Source organism: Gobius niger, assembly GCF_951799975.1.
Source record: "Gobius niger genome assembly, chromosome: 10".
NCBI lineage: Eukaryota > Metazoa > Chordata > Actinopteri > Gobiiformes > Gobiidae > Gobius > Gobius niger.
Window position 1 is genome coordinate 31,137,886 of NC_136861.1, and position 20,923 is coordinate 31,158,808.

Consider the following 20,923-nt stretch of genomic DNA (forward strand, 5'->3'; position numbering starts at 1 on the left):
CAGTCTCAGTTATTGTGTTTTGAACCTCCAAACACAAAGCGAAGTCAGACAAACCAACCAACTATGGCAAGGGTGGCCAACGAGTCAGAGACCAAGAGCTGAAATTTTCAACCTTGATCCTGTGAAGAGCCACAAAGGCACCGACCATTCACGAGAACCAGCGGCGGCAGTTTATTGTGATTAAATATAATGTGACCATTACATTTAATAACAATAATCTATAACTTTATGCCAGGCCTTTGAAATTGTATTAAAAATATATATATATTAAAAAAAAACAAAAAACAAATATATATATATATATATTATAATTGTATTAGATGTAACGATGTTACTCCTCACCAAGATTGAAGTAAATTAATATTAAATAAACTGACATTCTGTGCTGTTCTGCTCTGACTGAGACAGGAATAATTGTTTTTATATTTTTAATGCTGGGGTGTGTTTGTATGGGGGGCCCTGCCCACTGAGCCCCCTCCTCTGATTCGCCCCTGGCCTGTGTGCTCAGTGCCTACAGCTTGGTCCTGACTGGCCTGTGCAGAGAACGCACTCTAGGCTGCACAAAGTAAACTTTCATCAGGAGCCTCTGGACGTCTGAGGTTCTGTTTTATGTTGCATTTGTTACAGTCACAACATGTGGAAGAAAAGTCCAATGACTTTGCGTATTTCCGCGTTTCCTTCACATCATTGGCTACTTAAGAGCTTGGTTATTTCCCATTTCCTAATTTCTATCTTTTTCTATAAATATGAGGCCAATATTCATCAAATAAAGAGTAGCTAATCAGAAACTTGAAAAGCACAGAAGCTGATCCAGTGCCACGATCTGCCCGACTGTTGTTTAACCGACATGCTGCTGTGAGTGAGGCTGCACGGCCGCCTCGTGTGTGTAGAGACGGGAAACAGGATCTGTAGAACTATGGTTGGATTTTTGGTCAAGATTCTTAAAGACCGTTACAGATTATGGGAAATATGTACCAATTCTTTTGCAAAGAGCCGCATTGTATTAAACATATCCAGTCATGCAAGAAAGAGCATGACTGGATACGATTGGCTGATTGGATGATTCATGTCAGTAATCTCTAGCCAAAGTTTCTGATATTTTTCCTTCTCACCTGCATTGTCTCACTTTATTCTCATCTTCAGCCCTTTAGATTTAGTCACACGAGTCCGTTTTAGTCCTGATTCAAGCAGAAAAAAAGGTTTTATCTGGTTTTATTCTTTGATTCGGGTGAGATTCATGAATATATTTTCCTTGGAGGAGAGGAAAATGTGTTCTCTGACCTGTGACCTCGAATGTTCCGCTCAGTGGCTTGAACTTTCCAGCTTCCTTCCTAATTCAAAATGCTTCTATCCCGACTTCCAGACCCAGACTTCGTCATAGACATGATCGAGGTGTACCACCAATGGAACCAAGAGCCGGACCAGGAGAACGACAGTATGCAAAACACTGCCGTGGCCTTCATCCTCCTCTTCCTCGTCACGCTGCTCTTCAGTATAGGCACCACCGCTTTCAAGGTGAACCTTTCTCTACACCTTTCTGTACATTCCAGTCCATAACTCTGTAACATAAAAGAAAAAAATAACTATACATTAGCTTAAATTACTCGGAATGGAAGACATTTGAGCAAATGTGTTATTTCATTGTAGATTTAGGCCAGAAAACATGATCCTACACTGTAAAAATGAATATCTGTAGGTTGTGTAGAATATTCAGAAATGCGCCATGTGACTAAACTCCCGAACACATTTAAAACTACTTGAATTCAGAAGATTGATTTGAGTTGTTCAAAACTGTGAATTAAAATAAAAGTTCAAATTACCCAGTTTCAGTAGTTTTGGCAACTTAAAACTGCATCATCTACTGGGCCTGGGTTATTTGGCTCATTTTCAGATGATTTTCTATATTAAACAGGTCATTTTCCAAAATGAATCTTCCAAATGCCTGCAAAATGGGCAACGTTGACCAGACATTTTAAGGCGAGACACTGCAGGCTGCTGAATAGGGAAAAAATGTATATTTACAGATATCAATTTGAAACTGTTGCTGTAGATCACTGGCATAAATGTAAGAAAAAAATACATTGCAAGTTTTCTGTCATTTTATATTTTCATATAAGAACAAGGTGTTTTATGCCTAAAAATGCCCCAAATTTCCCATCTTTTCGGCGACGAAATCTGGACAGAGCTACATTCAAATTTATGGTTTAATTTTATTGATAAAAGAGTTGCCAAGATTTTCTCAGAGGGGATTTTGGATTTCTTGTTTAGTTTTAAAATAACCTGTTTTTTAGTGGAAAAAAATTGTAAAAATGTAATTTTCGCCTTATTTTTTGACATTCAAAACTCAATAAATGGGGCTTAGGGATTAAATAATAAAAAATCCCTCTGAAAAAATCTTCCAAATATTGGTCAGTCCAAGGCTGGAAAATGTGAAGTCTTTAGGTCCGACTGACGTGGACATAGTGTCGCCACAATGTCAGAAAAATGTGTTTTGAGAAAAAGGCCCTTGAAATTGCATTCTCCCATATAAGTCTATGGGGGAACGTTGAATCAGCGCAATATTTAAACATGTTATTGTGAAGATTAGGCATATTTTTTGTTTCCGGGTGAAAGCTTGTATGTTCAGAGACCAATTTGGCCCAAAACCTGAAAACTGAAAAAATTGAGTTTTGCCTGTAGTGTCTCCCCTTAAGTCCATCAAACATGACAGCCTCGAGCGCATTGACAAGCTTTGAATACATCCATTAGCGCGTCGAATGACTTTTGTTTATTTATTCGCTCATTCATTCATGAAAAAGGCAGTTCTAGTTATTCCGCATTCTTCTCAGCATGAAAAAACATATGAATTTAACTTAGAAATTATACTTATTTGTCGCATATTTGATAAGCGTGCTGAACAATTCTATTCTAAGTCTCCCTCCTTTCTCTTTTTGTTGCAGGTCAAATGAGCCAAGAGACATTTTGGACATTGTACATTTACTATTTTCTCCTTTTTTTCCGCGTACAAAATCAACTATCTATGTGTAATATTCATTTTGCGACTTACAGAAATAAACTTTAAAGGTAAGACTGATTATTTGCTTAATACCGTTGTCATATTTGTCTGTTTTGTTTTTGCAACTTATTAAACGGAAAGTAATTTACACATTTTCTCGAGTTCAGTCTTTGCTGCACCTGTTCTCACATGACGGCTTTGTCGAATCTGAGAACCAAAACTTACTGTTAGGCTATAACCCCATTGAGAATTCACTTCTCCTTGTGGACATGTAAATACGTTGAGTTTTGTTTTAACCGTAAAGAAAACGGTGTCTTGCACCTGCTGCCTGTCACGCTGCAACGCACCGCTGCGCCACCGCTGCGCCACTTCTGCATTCTGGCCCTTCTTTCGGACCGCGGGAGTTTCCAAAGCTGCCGCTCGCTGCTCTGTGACCTCTCCGCTCCTGTCATGCATCTAAACAGCTGCTCAAAAGGCATTTCTGTGACGGCGCTCGCTCCGCTTGGGAGAACACATAAGGGGGACGGCGGTTTAACAGTGCCATCTTCTGGCCGCGGCGGGTATTACCGTTAGATCTGTTCCAGCTGGAGGTAAGTGGACATTCAGGGTGACCACCTTTCTGATTGTTGTTTTTCCCAAGGATCCTGACTCTGAGGCACTTATAGGCAGATGTTTGCGAAAAATTAATTGGTCCTAAAGTGTCAATATTTACTGAGATTAAATATAATTTAAAGGTGCACTATGCAACTTTTTAAGTAAAAAAAAAAAAGTTGATATTTGTTGTGTATTTGACCTTTCAGTGACCCAGCGTCTGCTTAGAGCCTTTACTTTCCATACCGGTGGCTCCTATGATGCTTTAGGATCCATTTTATTTCAGGTTTTCGGAATGGAATGCATATGTAACCATGGATACGATTCAATCAGCAAAAACAATAGGTTGCGTTCACGTGACATCACAACATTTTAAAGAGCCTATTGCTGGGTTGCAGGTTCTAGAATATGATGATTGTATCGGGCCCAGCGGGGGGGCAGGAGCCAGTTTTTCCTTAACAGCATTAAACTTTCAAAAGTCATAGCTCAAAAGAAAATGTATGAATTACAAAAATGATCATTAATATCAGTCACTGGGTCCATGATCTCTCTGTACGAGACCAAAAATGTCCTCAAAAACAGAAGAATTTTTCCTCCATACAATAGTATTGGCCTTTAGAACGCTGTGATGTCACCTGCAACCCAGCAATAGTTTAAAATTGTTTTTGGGCTCATATCTCAGTCATTACTGGAAGACTCCACATGAAACAAAAACAGTCACGAAGTTCATCATCTCCTCTGTCGGCACATATGAACTAATGTACAATTATTTTCTCAGAAAAACATCAAAAAGTGGTGACAATATGCAAAAACATGACTGTGACGTTGTCCAATAGAAAGGACTTTCAGACAAAAACATAATATCACAGGTTTGTGAATCCAATCAGATCAAATACTGAAGAGGAAAAACATTTGTCAATCTTCGTTTTGGAGATTTCTTCCAAAAACTGCATTTCTCCCATACAGTTGCATTGGCCATGCCCTCCATCTGACATTATGACATCATCACATTCTAAATCGTGAACGCCGCCTATTGACGCTGGAGCGTCCTACAGACCAGCGGGATGGAAAGTAAAGGCGCTAAGCTAAGCACCCAAGAATCCAATGGGTTACTGAAAGGTCAAATATGTATTCTTTTTTTTTTTTTAACATAAAAAGTTGCATAGTGCACCTTTAAAAAAGTTACCCAAGCAAAAGTAAGAAATATTGTGTGATGAATCTGCTCCATGAATGTTTGCAGATTTTATTCAAAATATTTGAGGGTAAAAAAACTAAAAAGAAAAGAAAAGGAAATTACATGTAACATGTATCAAACTCATCAAGCAAAGATATTTTTGTAACGTTAGCCATTTCTTATATATTTTGGCAAACACTCTAAGTTTGGGTAGAAGACACAGCTTTCTCTTCTTCTTTTAGGCTTTCATTGAGAAAGCACACACACAAAAATGTCTGTTTGGTGAATTATTAGTGCTTTCGAGGTGGTCACCCTATGCACAAACACTGCACAAATATATGGATATATTTACTACTTCTCCTTTCGTAGACCCACGAATCACATCTCCAAACATCACCCTGTACCCGACCTGGGAAGGCGGAGATTTCCCCGACTCCCGGGTCAAGCTCGTGTGCGCGTTGAGCGGCTTCTACCCGGACAAGCTCACCGTGAGCTGGGCCAAAGACAGCCGCCCTCTTCTGCACGCAGCGGCCCCCGTGGAGAGGAAGCTCCAAAGCACCAGCAGGCCCCCCACCTTCACCCTGAGCAGCGAGATCCAGCCGGACGCCGGCGAGTGGCAGAACGGGGCCAGATACACGTGCACGGCGGAACACCACAAAAAACAGTACAACAAGACCATCAGTATTTGTCACCGTAAGTCACGGAAATGAACTATTATCGACTATTAAACAGGCATTCAATCTAAATTAATTTAAAAAAATAGTGACATTGCTTGACGTTTTTACTCCAGGACTTTATCAAAAATACAAAACAAATAACACATTCAGTTACAGGTATTGCAGACATTTTGTGTTACACATTTTGGCTCAAAAGTCTCCTCTTGTTTCCATTACAGAATCATTACAAATGACCAAATGCACTTTTCTTTTTTTCTTTTTTTTTACATTAGTGCCTTGGAAAACGTTAAAATGGCATTAAATTACACTACACTCATTTCCCTGATAGTCACTGTAAAACCATCTTTTTTATTGTATCAGTGAGAATATGTTCCTATTTTAAAGCCACACCACACAACATATGCCTGAATAAATGGAATAAAATACAACATTTATTTTATTGCAGATATTTTTTATAAATACTTATACACTCTCCATGGAGATGTTGACTAAGATTTATTAGGTCCTCATCCAAGTTTTAGTCGACTAAAATTGCATGTCAATTTAGTCGACTAAAATTAAAACTAATTTAGTCGACTTATATTTATAATTTTCATTATAATCATATTTAATCGTGGTCCTCGACTTCATGGAGCTGCTTCCACATGAACAAAGCTCAGAGCTGATCCTTTGGCAGTGAATTTACATGATCTGAGGCTCTTTCAGACGGTCAATAGAAGTTTGGATGATTTTAGTCTCTCCTTTTCATTTTTATTTAGTCTCATTTTAGTCGACTAAAATATCTGGACATTTTAGTCATAGTTTTTGTCTCATGAGAAACTTTTAATTTAGTTTTAGTCCAATTTTAGTCGTCAAAAATATCACTTGGACTAAGATTAAGACGAAATTAACACTGCTACATTGATCATTTTAATTATTCAAATCAATGTTAAATATGATTATTTCTATACTAGTCCAAACTACACTGCAAAAAAGTAATCTCGAGATAAGTCAAATATTCTTGACGCACGTATAGTTTCCCTTGATTTGAGGAGGTAAGTAAACACACCTTCCAGTGGAACAAGTATTACTGCACGTAAATTAAGAAAAACAGAAACACCTTGTTGTATCTTATACTAGATTTAAATTTGCTCAAAATTAGTTGTTTTTGTCTTTGTCTAAGTGCAGAAATACTTATTCCACTGGTAGATTAAGGCAATATATATATATAAATTAAGGTAAAATATTGTTACATTTGAGTATTCGACTAATCCATATATACTTTTGCAGTGTAGCACTATATCCATCTAAATTACACAAACAACTGCTACCCGCATTAAGCATATGTTCTGTTTATGCGGCGGCTTCACTTACTGTTCATCGGTTCCTATTTTATTTTCCACTTTTTACACCGCAGTGATCCCGAGTGCGCCCCCTGCTGTTCGCCTGGAGATGCCCAGCTTCCGGACAATCGTGACAGCGGCGGACTCGCAGATCACAGCCAGATGCCTCGTGCTCAGCGGTGCGAGGCCCTCGGTGGCCTGGCTTCTGGACGGCACGGCGCCCCCTGCTGATCGAACATCGGAGCGCGCAGACGGCCCTCGCGTCGTCAGCAGCCTGTCCATGTCCCGTTCTCAGTGGGAGCGGGTGTCGGTCGTCACGTGCCGAGCTGTGCATCCCTGCTTAATCGCAGTGGAGGAGACAGGGCGCATTTCAGGTTAGAATTAAAGGCCCCATACCTGACTTTTTTGCACTAATGTGATTATTAGTGATAATTTATTATTGGTTACTTGAGTTTTCAAAAAGGATGAAGCCAGGCTGTTCAGGTCTGCCCCACTTAGTTTTTCACAATGTCCAAAGAACTGACAATGGCCCACGACATTCATTGCTTTAGAGACAATAATATGTAGTTTCTGGTTAGTTAACTTAACTTGCGGGCCAAAACCGTACCTTAAAAGTATGTATAAATCATTTTTTTCTTCTTTATGTTAATTTTCCTCAATCTGCAATCTCCAATGTCTTTTACAGTTTCCTAATTCATCTGCTTAAGGGAGTGTTTTCAAATCATTAGAAAGAATAAACACATAGGTCTGGTGTGTTTGTGTCACTGAAACACAGATTTGTTTTATTTTATTGAAGTTTAAACAAAGTGTCAAACAAACTGCTACATTAAATGTTTAGAACTGAAGTCTAAAAAGGTTCCTCTGGAAAATTAAAGGTACAAATGCAATATAGTGTGACTATAGTTTACTTATCTGACTGTCTTGCTTTAGACCCGTCAGCGCGTCCTCCAGTGGTGTCCATCAGGAGGTCTCTGTCCGACCGGCTGAAGGGAGACAGTGCTGTGCTGGAGTGTGTCATCGACAACCTGTCCTCCTCTGACCTCTACGTGACCTTTCAGTCCAACGGGAAGGACATTTCCTCTAAAGACTTTGTCCAGCTCAGAGACGGCTCTGACCTCCGTTCAATCAGCACAAGGTTTTCTGTCCCGAGAGACCACTGGCGTGAAGACAAGCACTTCAGCTGCAGCGTGAGCCAGGGCTTCTCCCAGCACGTCAGCTCCAACCGCACTGACAGCATCTTTGGTAAGACCCTCTTCTGTTCAGGATCAGCTTATATGAACCCTACAGACGCTGAGTCATGCTAACTGCTGTGTGGTGTTCAGTGGATCCTGCGGTGAAGCTCCTCTTGGCCCCCAGTGAAGCGTCCGGAGCACAGACGCTCTCGTGCACAGCGTCGGGCTTTAACCCTCACATCCAATGGCTTTGTGGAGCTCAGAAAGTCTCCAGTGGATCAGAGGCCTCCATCAGTCTGAGCTCAGACGGTCGTGTTGTCGTGAGCAGTCAGCTGCAAGTGTCTCCAACAGATTGGAAAAGTGGGAAGGTGTTCAGCTGCCAAGTGTCTGACCCGTCTCTGAACAAACAAGTTAAGGAGGACATCAGTGTGTGCACAGGTAATCCATGAGTTTATATGTACCTCCCCGTCCAAACTCTCATCAGTTTATGCAAGAATAACTGCATGGTGATGCAGTGGAAATGTTCACTGTCTCCCCCAAAATGTTGCTTCAGCACCGTGCACAATGTAGAAACGGGCCATGTCCAGCCTAAAGGGTTCTTAAACTCAAAACTCATTTGATTTTAGGTGGTTAAGGGGCAAAGAGTTCCCTTCAAATGGTGGCTGGAAACTACCTTAGAGATATGATTATAAGCTCCAAGTAGAGCTGCTGCTCCTCCACATTAGGCGGAGGCAGCCGAGGAGAGTCAGGCATCAGTTTTGGATGTCTCCTGTTTGTTTCCTCGGGAAGTCTTTCAGGAATGAGGCCCGGGGAAGCTTACTTACCAGACGGACCACGTCACTCTATGACCTGGGACACTGGAGTCCTCTTGAGGAGCTGAGGGGGGTGTCCAGGGAGACGGTCGCTCAACGTTGCTGCTCATTGCTGCCTCTGAGTAAAGTGGAAGTACATGGGCTGCCATTAAAGTTCTGAGTTAATTATAGATTATGTTTTGACAGCAGATACATACCACAGGCACCCAGCCTCTCGTTTCAGAAAGTCACAATAGACTTATTTTGGAGTACTGTATATAATTCTTCCTCCTCTCCTGTCCCAGGACATGTCAGAGCACCTGCTTTGATCCATGTGGAGACCCCTTCATTCCAGACAGTGGAGACGGCCTCCTCTGTGGTCAGCGCCTCTTGCTGGGTGTGCACTGGCTTCGAGGCCACAGTCTCCTGGTGGATGGACGGCAAAGCAGCACAGAGTTCCTCAGTGAGACAGAACAGGAACTCCAGTCACATCATCAGTGAGCTGACACTTCCCCAGAGACAGTGGAAAACGCTGAGGCAAGTGTCGTGTCGAGCCCAGCACGTGTGCCTCCAGAACACAGAGAAGACTGTCCCTGTGGCAGGTAAGAGCAGCTCACAGTACATTCAGTCCACACGACAACATGAAGTCATGTGTGACACCATTCTCTCCAGCTGCTCCAGCGTCTCCTCCAGTGGTGTCCATCAGGAGGTCTCTGTCCGACCGGCTGAAGGGAGACAGTGCTGTGCTGGAGTGTGTCATCGACAACCTGTCCTCCTCTGACCTCTACGTGACCTTTCAGTCCAACGGGAAGGACATTTCCTCTAAAGACTTTGTCCAGCTCAGAGACGGCTCTGACCTCCGTTCAATCAGCACAAGGTTTTCTGTCCCGAGAGACCACTGGCGTGAAGACAAGCACTTCAGCTGCAGCGTGAGCCAGGGCTTCTCCCAGCACGTCAGCTCCAACCGCACTGACAGCATCTTTGGTAAGACCCTCTTCTGTTCAGGATCAGCTTATATGAACCCTACAGACGCTGAGTCATGCTAACTGCTGTGTGGTGTTCAGTGGATCCTGCGGTGAAGCTCCTCTTGGCCCCCAGTGAAGCGTCCGGAGCACAGACGCTCTCGTGCACAGCGTCGGGCTTTAACCCTCACATCCAATGGCTTTGTGGAGCTCAGAAAGTCTCCAGTGGATCAGAGGCCTCCATCAGTCTGAGCTCAGACGGTCGAGTTGTCGTGAGCAGTCAACTGCAAGTGTCTCCAACAGATTGGAAAAGTGGGAAGGTGTTCAGCTGCCAAGTGTCTGACCCGTCTCTGAACAAACAAGTTAAAGAGGACATCAGTGTGTGCACAGGTAATCCATGAGTTTATATGTACCTCCCCGTCCAAACTCTCATCAGTTTATGCAAGAATAACTGCATGGTGCTGCAGTGGAAATGTTCACTGTCTCCCCCAAAATGTTGTTTCAGCACCGTGCACAATGTAGAAACGGGCCATGTCCAGCCTAAAGGGTTCTTAAACTCAAAACTCATTTGATTTTAGGTGGTTAAGGGGCAAAGAGTTCCCTTCAAATGGTGGCTGGAAACTACCTTAGAGATATGATTATAAGCTTCAAGTAGAGCTGCTGCTCCTCCACATTAGGCGGAGGCAGCCGAGGAGAGTCAGACATCAGTTTTAGATGTCTCCTGTTTGTTTCCTCGGGAAGTCTTTCAGGAATGAGGCCCGGGGAAGCTTACTTACCAGACGGACCACGTCACTCTATGACCTGGGACACTGGAGTCCTCTTGAGGAGCTGAGGGGGGTGTCCAGGGAGACGGTCGCTCAACGTTGCTGCTCATTGCTGCCTCTGAGTAAAGTGGAAGTACATGGGCTGCCATTAAAGTTCTGAGTTAATTATAGATGATGTTTTGACAGCAGATACATACCACAGGCACCCAGCCTCTCGTTTCAGAAAGTCACAATAGACTTATTTTGGAGTACTGTATATAATTCTTCCTCCTCTCCTGTCCCAGGACATGTCAGAGCGCCTGCTTTGATCCATGTGGAGACCCCTTCATTCCAGACAGTGGAGACGGCCTCCTCTGTGGTCAGCGCCTCTTGCTGGGTGTGCACTGGCTTCGAGGCCACAGTCTCCTGGTGGATGGACGGCAAAGCAGCACAGAGTTCCTCAGTGAGACAGAACAGGAACTCCAGTCACATCATCAGTGAGCTGACACTTCCCCAGAGACAGTGGAAAACGCTGAGGCGAGTGTCGTGTCGAGCCCAGCACGTGTGCCTCCAGAACACAGAGAAGACTGTCCCTGTGGCAGGTAAGAGCAGCTCACAGTACATTCAGTCCACACCACAACATGAACTCATGTGTGACACCATTCTCTCCAGCTGCTCCAGCGTCTCCTCCAGTGGTGTCCATCAGGAGGTCTCTGTCCGACCGGCTGAAGGGAGACAGTGCTGTGCTGGAGTGTGTCATCGACAACCTGTCCTCCTCTGACCTCTACGTGACCTTTCAGTCCAACGGGAAGGACATTTCCTCTAAAGACTTTGTCCAGCTCAGAGACGGCTCTGACCTCCGTTCAATCAGCACAAGGTTTTCTGTCCCGAGAGACCACTGGCGTGAAGACAAGCACTTCAGCTGCAGCGTGAGCCAGGGCTTCTCCCAGCGCGTCAGCTCCAACCGCACTGACAGCATCTTTGGTAAGACCCTCTTTTGTTCAGGATCAGCTTATATGAACCCTACAGACGCTGAGTCATGCTAACTGCTGTGTGGTGTTCAGTGGATCCTGCGGTGAAGCTCCTCTTGGCCCCCAGTGAAGCGTCCGGAGCACAGACGCTCTCGTGCACAGCGTCGGGCTTTAACCCTCACATCCAATGGCTTTGTGGAGCTCAGAAAGTCTCCAGTGGATCAGAGGCCTCCATCAGTCTGAGCTCAGACGGTCGTGTTGTCGTGAGCAGTCAACTGCAAGTGTCTCCAACAGATTGGAAAAGAGGGAAGGTGTTCAGCTGCCAAGTGTCTGACCCGTCCCTGAACAAACAAGTTAAGGAGGACATCAGTGTGTGCACAGGTAATCCATGAGTTTATATGTACCTCCCCGTCCAAACTCTCATCAGTTCATGTGAGAATAACTGCATGGTGCTGCAGTGGAAATGTTCACTGTCTCCCCCAAAATGTTGTTTCAGCACCGTGCACAATGTAGAAACGGGCCATGTCCAGCCTAAAGGGTTCTTACACTCAAAACTCATGTGATTTTGGGCGGTTAAGGGGCAAAGAGTTCCTTTCAAATGGTGACTGGGCACTACCTTAGAGATATGATTATAAGCTCCAAGTAGAGCTGCTGCTCCTCCACATTAGGCGGAGACAGCCGAGGAGAGTCAGGCATCAGTTTTAGATGTCTCCTGTTTGTTTCCTCGGGAAGTCTTTCAGGAATGAGGCCCGGGGAAGTCTTTCAGGAATGAGGCCCGGGGAAGCTTACTTACCAGACGGACCACGTCACTCTATGACCTGGGACACTGAAGTCCTCTTGAGGAGCTGAGGGGGGTGTCCAGGGAGACGGTCGCTCAACGTTGCTGCTCATTGCTGCCTCTGAGTAAAGTGGAAGTACATGGGCTGCCATTAAAGTTCTGAGTTAATCATAGATGATGTTTTGACAGCAGATACATACCACAGGCACCCAGCCTCTCGTTTCAGAAAGTCACAATAGACTTATTTTGGAGTACTGTATATAATTCTTCCTCCTCTCCTGTCCCAGGACATGTCAGAGCACCTGCTTTGATCCATGTGGAGACCCCTTCATTCCAGACAGTGGAGACGGCCTCCTCTGTGGTCAGCGCCTCCTGCTGGGTGTGCACTGGCTTCGAGGCCACAGTCTCCTGGTGGATGGACGGCAAAGCAGCACAGAGTTCCTCAGTGAGACAGAACAGGAACTCCAGTCACATTATCAGTGAGCTGACACTTCCCCAGAGACAGTGGAAAACGCTGAGGCGAGTGTCGTGTCGAGCCCGGCACGTGTGCCTCCAGAACACAGAGAAGACTGTCCTTGTGGCAGGTAAGAGCAGCTCACAGTACATTCAGTCCACACCACAACATGAACTCATGTGTGACACCATTCTCTCCAGCTGCTCCAGCGTCTCCTCCAGTGGTGTCCATCAGGAGGTCTCTGTCCGACCGGCTGAAGGGAGACAGTGCTGTGCTGGAGTGTGTCATCGACAACCTGTCCTCCTCTGACCTCTACGTGACCTTTCAGTCCAACGGGAAGGACATTTCCTCTAAAGACTTTGTCCAGCTCAGAGACGGCTCTGACCTCCGTTCAATCAGCACAAGGTTTTCTGTCCCGAGAGACCACTGGCGTGAAGACAAGCACTTCAGCTGCAGCGTGAGCCAGGGCTTCTCCCAGCACGTCAGCTCCAACCGCACTGACAGCATCTTTGGTAAGACCCTCTTCTGTTCAGGATCAGCTTATATGAACCCTACAGACGCTGAGTCATGCTAACTGCTGTTTGGTGTTCAGTGGATCCTGCGGTGAAGCTCCTCTTGGCCCCCAGTGAAGCGTCCGGAGCACAGACGCTCTCGTGCACAGCGTCGGGCTTTAACCCTCACATCCAATGGCTTTGTGGAGCTCAGAAAGTCTCCAGTGGATCAGAGGCCTCCATCAGTCTGAGCTCAGACGGTCGTGTTGTCGTGAGCAGTCAGCTGCAAGTGTCTCCAACAGATTGGAAAAGTGGGAAGGTGTTCAGCTGCCAAGTGTCTGACCCGTCCCTGAACAAACAAGTCAAGAAAGACATCAGTGTGTGCACAGGTAATCCATGAGTTTATATGTACCTCCCCGTCCAAACTCTCATCAGTTTATGTAAGAATAACTGCATGGTGCTGCAGTGGAAATGTTCACTGTCTCCCCCAAAATGTTGTTTCAGCACCGTGCACAATGTAGAAACGGGCCATGTCCAGCCTAAAGGGTTCTTACACTCAAAACTCATGTGATTTTGGGCGGTTAAGGGGCAAAGAGTTCCCTTCAAATGGTGGCTGGGCACTACCTTAGAGATATGATTATAAGCTCCAAGTAGAGCTGCTGCTCCTCCACATTAGGCGGAGGCAGCCGAGGAGAGTCAGACATCAGTTTTGGATGTCTCCTGTTTGTTTCCTCGGGAAGTCTTTCAGGAATGAGGCCCGGGGAAGCTTACTTACCAGACGGACCACGTCACTCTATGACCTGGGACACTGGAGTCCTCTTTAGGAGCTGAGGGGGGTGTCCAGGGAGACGGTCGCTCAACGTTGCTGCTCATTGCTGCCTCTGAGTAAAGTGGAAGTACATGGGCTGCCAATAAAGTTCTGAGTTAATTATAGATGATGTTTTGACAGCAGATACATACCACAGGCACCGAGCCTCTCGTTTCAGAAAGCCACAATAGACTTATTTTGGAGCACTGTATATAATTCTTCCTCCTCTCCTGTCCCAGGACATGTCAGAGCACCTGCTTTGATCCATGTGGAGACCCCTTCATTCCAGACAGTGGAGACGGCCTCCTCTGTGGTCAGCGCCTCTTGCTGGGTGTGCACTGGCTTCGAGGCCACAGTCTCCTGGTGGATGGACGGCAAAGCAGCACAGAGTTCCTCAGTGAGACAGAACAGGAACTCCAGTCACATCATCAGTGAGCTGACACTTCCCCAGAGAGAGTGGAAAACGCTGAGGCGAGTGTCGTGTCGAGCCCGGCACGTGTGCCTCCAGAACACAGAGAAGACTGTCCTTGTGGCAGGTAAGAGCAGCTCACAGTACATTCAGTCCACACCACAACATGAAGTCATGTGTGACACCATTCTCTCCAGCTGCTCCAGCGTCTCCTCCAGTGGTGTCCATCAGGAGGTCTCTGTCCGACCGGCTGAAGGGAGACAGTGCTGTGCTGGAGTGTGTCATCGGCAACCTGTCCTCCTCTGACCTCTACGTGACCTTTCAGTCCAACGGGAAGGACATTTCCTCTAAAGACTTTGTCCAGCTCAGAGACGGCTCTGACCTCCGTTCAATCAGCACAAGGTTTTCTGTCCCGAGAGACCACTGGCGTGAAGACAAGCACTTCAGCTGCAGCGTGAGCCAGGGCTTCTCCCAGCACGTCAGCTCCAACCGCACTGACAGCATCTTTGGTAAGACCCCTTTTGTTCAGGATCAGCTCATATGAACCCTACAGACGCTGAGTCATGCTAACTGCTGTGTGGTGTTCAGTGGATCCTTCGGTGAAGCTCCTCTTGGCCCCCAGTGAAGCGTCCGGAGCACAGACGCTCTCGTGCACAGCGTCGGGCTTTAACCCTCACATCCAATGGCTTTGTGGAGCTCAGAAAGTCTCCAGTGGATCAGAGGCCTCCATCAGTCTGAGCTCAGACGGTCGTGTTGTCGTGAGCAGTCAGCTGCAAGTGTCTCCAACAGATTGGAAAAGTGGGAAGGTGTTCAGCTGCCAAGTGTCTGACCCGTCTCTGAACAAACAAGTTAAGGAGGACATCAGTGTGTGCACAGGTAAAGATTGGGTCACATTCTAGAATTTGATGTTGCAAAGTCTTTGTCCATTTCTTGCACAATCGTAAATAAATGTGGGTTCAAGTCTTCTCTTTTCAAAATGTTCCTTTAGCAACTCCTCAGCATTCAAAGGCCGTTGGTGTGTACGTCCAAGGACCTCCTCTGGAGCAGCTTCAAAGTAACGGTCACACATTTACCGTCTACTGCCTTCTGGTGGGTCATTATCTCAGCAGCTTCAGAGTAACCTGGAGAGTAGATGAGATGGTCCAGTCTGGAGGCGTTTTCACGGATGAGCCAGTGCAGCATGGTAACGGTACTCAAACCATGCAGAGCCACTTGAGTCTATCGGCAGAAGACTGGGACACTTACAAACAAGTGTCCTGTGAGGCGAGGCATATTTGTTCCAACCACAGCTACAGGGAGCACGCCAGCAAAAGCAGAGGTAAACAGAATGCTGTAACAATTCTGGAGTTTTGTAGAAGGCAACCAAGATTTTTTTTTACTGTTTTTATCCCTTAATATCCTATTGTTAAAGGAATAGGCCACCGTTTTTACATACTGAGATATGTTCTTACCTTAGCTTTGACGAGTTCTTTAGGACCGTCTGATCTTCACCCGTGCCTTCAGTCACATAAACACAGCGCAGACGGCGTTAGCATTTAGCCTCTCCCTCTCTCCTCTATAGCTCCAAAACAGGTCAAGATAGAAGCTACCAAGGTCTTCCACGTTTTCCCTATTTAAATATGGTTACGTGAAGTGTTCCACTACAAAGTATAATTACACAAAAATAAACAATGTGGATTTTCAAAGCGGATAAAAGGGGGAACTATATTGTAAGGCGTAATAATACCAGGAGTAGTTCAAAATCCGCACAGTAATCTTCACTTTACTGCGCAGTAATCTTCACTTTACTGTGCGGATTTCTAACTACTCCTCTGACAGCGTGCACCACAGTCGCTAGCAGCAGAAGGAGACCGGCACCGCACCTCCCTCACCTCACAGCACCGCCCCCCCCAACACCCCCACATGCCCCTCGCACCATGTAAACACAAACACGTGAACAAGAGATGCAGAAGACACAGCAACAGTTAGCGGCTAACAGTTTAGCATTATGGCAGAGGTTTACAAAAAGATGGTGCACTGACAAACATCCAACGACCTGCTCTGATGCAGCTGAAATCCTCATCAAATTAATAGTTTATTAATCCAATATCTACAGGAGCTGCCAGGTCTTCACCTGCAGTGCCTCACTGTAATACTGTGCTGCAGATTCTATACTCTATTCAGAATTCCATATTTGTTTTTGCAGCTTTATCAGCAGCCACTTTTTAACTTATCGTTTTGTTTTTACCCAGTGTCGCATCCACCAACTGTCAGGCTCACCCCGCCCGCTCCTCCCGAGCTCTCCACGTTGGGCGCCGTTCCCCTGTTCTGTCTCGTCTATGGATTTTACCCTCCGAACATCATCCTTCACTGGGAGGGGAACGGCGTGAGGATCCCGTCGTCCGGCCAGACCGACTCGCCGCTTTGGAAAGAGCAAGACAGCGGCACGTACTTGGCGAGCAGTCGGCTGAATATCTCGTACGCTGCAGACGGAGAGTCCGCCTACTCTTGTGTTGTGAGGCATGAATCATCAGAGGCGCCGTACAGGAGCACCATAAAGGATGTTTTTGGTAACGTATTCTATCACTGTCTGAAATCCAACCCTAACTAGTACACTGCGTTCCAAATTATTACGCAAGTGACATTTTTCTCAGATTTTCTAAATTGTCAACTCAAATGAGAGTCAACATAATTTTCAAGTCTTTACCTGGTAGAGGATCATTTAAATGTGGTGGAAAAAATTTCCTAGTGATAACAGTATTTTTTTCAAAAATAAATATAGTAAAAACCTCAAAATCCACTGTTCCAAATTATTATGCAACTCATCGTTTCAATACATTTTAAAGCTTGTAATTAACTGAAAATGGTCATTTGTTGTATTTGTAGCATTAGGAGGTCATAATGTATGAAATCAAAAGCTATTTCAATCCAAAAAATATTAACAGATCAAATATATTTTACCAAAGGAGCGCCTCTGTGATAGCAGCTTCAAAATTCTTAAATCCATTAAAATTGTGAGTTTTTGGACAGTTTCTGCTTGGATTTGTTTGCAGGATGTTAGAATAGCCTCCCAGAGCTGCCGTTTGGATGAAAACTGCCTCCCACCCTCATAGATGTTTTTTTTGTTGGGGCTCCAAAGGTTCTCAACAGGGTTGAAGTCAGGGGAGGATGGGGTCCACATCATGAGTTTCTCTCTCCCCCAAAACGCTTCAATTTGGAGTCATTTACCATGGATTGATTGTTGCTCCCCCATTTTTTGTTGTTGTTATCAGCTAAAAAAAAATAAAAAAAATGTAAATTAAAAAAAAAGAACAGGCGTAAACAAATGTTCAATCATTTGAAAAAGACGAGAACTCCAAAGTACAATAGAAATCTATCACTGTAAACCAGGGGTTCCCAAACTCTTCAGGCTGTGAGAAAATGTGCTCAGTTCATGAGGGGGTTAAGGTGTAGGTACAAAACATTGAAAATATGCTTTAATAATGTTAGTTTGGATACAGTATTTTGATTATTTGGCTTCATTTCACTAAATAAGTTATGTTTTCAATCCAAAATACATCAAATTCAATAAAAAACTCCAAACTCCAAAAGTAGAGATATTAAAAAGTCTTTATTATTATTATTTTAACATGGCTAGATAAGATAAAATTGCCAACACGTTTCGTTCCTCCCTAGGCGATGGCAATTTTATCTTATCTAGCCATGTTTAAATAAAGACTTTTTATTATCTCTACTTTTGGAGTGCCTCAGTTTGTTAGATTTTTTGCTGAAACAGACCCCGCACTGAAGACCACCCAAAAGACCAAGTTAATACTACTTTTTTACATTATTTTTTACCAAGTAGCACTCAAGCCTCTACTACTACATCAAATTCAATGTCAGAAATGTAACACATATTGTCTCAAACTCATCTAGCATGTCCCGCGACCCCGCTTCTGGGAACCACTGCTGGAGGACCACGGTTTTATATTCACTAAATAACGTGACATGTTTCTATGTCACAGCGTCCGTGACTGCGACGCCGCCCTCCGCCACGTTGTGGCGAGCGGATAATGCCCTCGTCTGCCTGGTGACCGGCTTCAGTCCAGCGCACATCAACATCTCCTGGTTTCTCGATGACTCCACTGAGCTGCTCGACTACAACACCAGCGAGGCGCTCAGGGGCCCCGATGGGAAATACAGCGTCCAGAGTCGGCTCCGGTTGGCCCCGACCGACCAGCTGCCCGGGGCCGTCCACACCTGTAGGGTCAACCACTCAACTGCTACTGTAGACGTACATATATCGCAGAAAGGTGAGTGATGACATGACCCCCGAATGGTTCAAAAAGTATTCCATATTTGATAATCCTGTATATTCCGCCAGAAAACGTGGACGGGTGTAACTTCCTGGACAACAGCCTGCAAACGGACCTGAGCCTGGACACTGGAGAGGAGAGCTGGTACATGGCCTGCACTTTCCTCCTGTGCTTCCTCCTCTCTGCCATCTACTGCGTGGGCGCCACTCTGTTTAAGGTATGAAGCAACACTACTGTATAGATGTCATGTGAGGCTCATTCTTCCTTACAAAACTCTACCAGAACAAAGACATTACTGGGCTGTCTTCCACGCACTGTCCTTTGGAGGTCCATCCATAGCTTTTCAAAGAAAGGTTCTACTGGATGGTGGATTAATCATCCTTTGGGGATGTACTGCAGCCTGTGGTGGAATGAAGAGTAGATTCCATCAAATTCCAACAAATTCTGGAGGAAAACGTCACACTATCTGTGAAAAAGCTGAAGTTAAAAAGTAAATGGCTTCTACATATGGGCAATGACTGCAAACACACTTTAAAATCCCTGATGGATCACCTCAAAAGGTGCAGTCTGATGGTTTGGCCATGATCTTATACAGTCCCCTTGAAGTTCTGTGGATGGACCTCCAAAGATCAGTGCGTGCAAGGCAGCTTAGAAATCTTAGTTCAGGAAGATTTAGTATGGAAGAAGAGGCAAAAGAATAGGAAAACTCGGCTTCCAAGAAAAGTGTTTATTGCTGTGACACTTGCCATATCCGGGGGCTACAGGGTATTAACTATTAAGGTGTCTAAACTTTTGGTTGTGACCATTTCTCCTTCTAAAGGCACTATACCTGATTTTTGGAACGATAGTGGAACAAATGACAATGACCCTGAAAAGTGAATCCTCCATGTTGTGAAGTGTGCCGATAAACTCGTCCCTTTGAAGAATCGGGTCATTACAAATATGTTACAAAAGTTAGGAATGACTTTTGACCACAACTAACATATTAATTAAAACACTTACTTACTTACTTAATTCAGTGGCTTCCTCTTTCATTGTGTGTAATAATAATAAATACATTTAAAAAGGTATAGGGCCTTTAAGTTATTTCAAAAATGTAAAAGATGAAAACTTAATTTTGAGATTGTTTCATTTGTAGCTTGGAGATCATTTCATCTTCCCCTTTGCTTCATTGTTCACATTAATGGACATTTTGATCAGGGGCACATCAACTTTCACCCCCACTGTGTGTGTGTGTCTTCTGCATTGCAATGGAACAACATGTCCTTAAGGAAGTATGTTAACAGAAAACAATATCGGACCCAAAATAAAACCTTGCGGCACACCACAGGTAATATGATCGGAAGAGGAGGTAAAAATGACCTTTTGCGACCAAAAAGGTCCTAAAATGTCTGTGATGCCAACTCATGGCTGTGACATCATCTGCACACCCACTATGCACTGGAACAAAAGATTAGATCAATTAAAATGTTCAAGAATTCAGAATATTATCTTGTTTTGAGCTGTTTTGTGTCCAGATTTATATGGAGACGGGGGAGGTTTTCTATCAAGCGTCCGCACAAATATAAAAATTATTGAACAATGGATTCATAATAATAATTTTTTTTGTTGACATATTAAATAGAAATGTGTTATCTTATTGAGACTCTGAGGAAAGTTGATTCAGTGAAATAATATTCGTACCATATTTAAATCATATTTATACCATATATTATACCATATTTCTCTGTTTGTATGTGAAATCTCCATGTTTTTAGGTGTCAGTAATTGCTGATTGATCATGTTACCTCGGACTGAAAAACTTTCTTACACTCGTTTTTTCTTTCTTCTTTAGACTAAATGAAGACGACAGAAGATTCATTTTAATCTGTGTATTTTATAATGCCTTGAACGCAACAACAAAAAATAATAAAGATAATGTTTTGAACGGGTGGTGTCGATGTAATTCTTGCTTTTAATGCGAAAAATGATAATGCAATATATTTCCAAACGAGACAATAGAATCTCCAACAAGTCCTCTAAATCCATACGACACAAGTGGTCGTTTGTCTTATCCCTTAATTACAACCATATAAGACGTTTGCTAAAACAGCGCCCCCAAGCTCCCATTGAGGGTATGTACATTACATTTAATCCAATTCAGAAACAACTTTTTTTTACGTAGTGTTTTTGACCACTTGCGGTGACGATTCCAAAACTCAAACGCAAAGAAATAAATCACAAACTTGCAAAATTAGCCCCACGTGCAATAAGTAAAGCAGCCCCAGATCTTCACCCCCGCCACACCTGTGGAGGAACTGAACGTCCAGCT

The 20,923-nt window shown here is 44.3% G+C and overlaps 1 protein-coding gene across 1 annotated transcript in view; it reads left to right on the forward strand.

Moving 5' to 3' along the window:
• LOC306969616 (uncharacterized protein) overlaps window positions 1-20,543 on the forward strand; it is a 245,809-nt gene extending 225,266 nt beyond the window's left edge. The window contains exons 5-25 of the mRNA XM_079565276.1: window positions 5,130-5,453; window positions 6,834-7,133; window positions 7,690-8,001; window positions 8,082-8,369; window positions 9,028-9,324; window positions 9,395-9,706; window positions 9,787-10,074; window positions 10,733-11,029; window positions 11,100-11,411; window positions 11,492-11,779; window positions 12,464-12,760; window positions 12,831-13,142; window positions 13,223-13,510; window positions 14,169-14,465; window positions 14,536-14,847; window positions 14,927-15,214; window positions 15,327-15,656; window positions 16,570-16,887; window positions 18,322-18,609; window positions 18,681-18,829; window positions 20,447-20,543. Of these exons, the coding sequence (XP_079421402.1) occupies window positions 5,130-5,453; window positions 6,834-7,133; window positions 7,690-8,001; window positions 8,082-8,369; window positions 9,028-9,324; window positions 9,395-9,706; window positions 9,787-10,074; window positions 10,733-11,029; window positions 11,100-11,411; window positions 11,492-11,779; window positions 12,464-12,760; window positions 12,831-13,142; window positions 13,223-13,510; window positions 14,169-14,465; window positions 14,536-14,847; window positions 14,927-15,214; window positions 15,327-15,656; window positions 16,570-16,887; window positions 18,322-18,609; window positions 18,681-18,829; window positions 20,447-20,455 (5,906 nt within the window). The 3' untranslated portion in view covers window positions 20,456-20,543. The remainder of the gene's footprint in view (window positions 1-5,129; window positions 5,454-6,833; window positions 7,134-7,689; window positions 8,002-8,081; window positions 8,370-9,027; window positions 9,325-9,394; window positions 9,707-9,786; window positions 10,075-10,732; window positions 11,030-11,099; window positions 11,412-11,491; window positions 11,780-12,463; window positions 12,761-12,830; window positions 13,143-13,222; window positions 13,511-14,168; window positions 14,466-14,535; window positions 14,848-14,926; window positions 15,215-15,326; window positions 15,657-16,569; window positions 16,888-18,321; window positions 18,610-18,680; window positions 18,830-20,446) is intronic.
• Window positions 20,544-20,923: the final 380 nt, after the last annotated feature.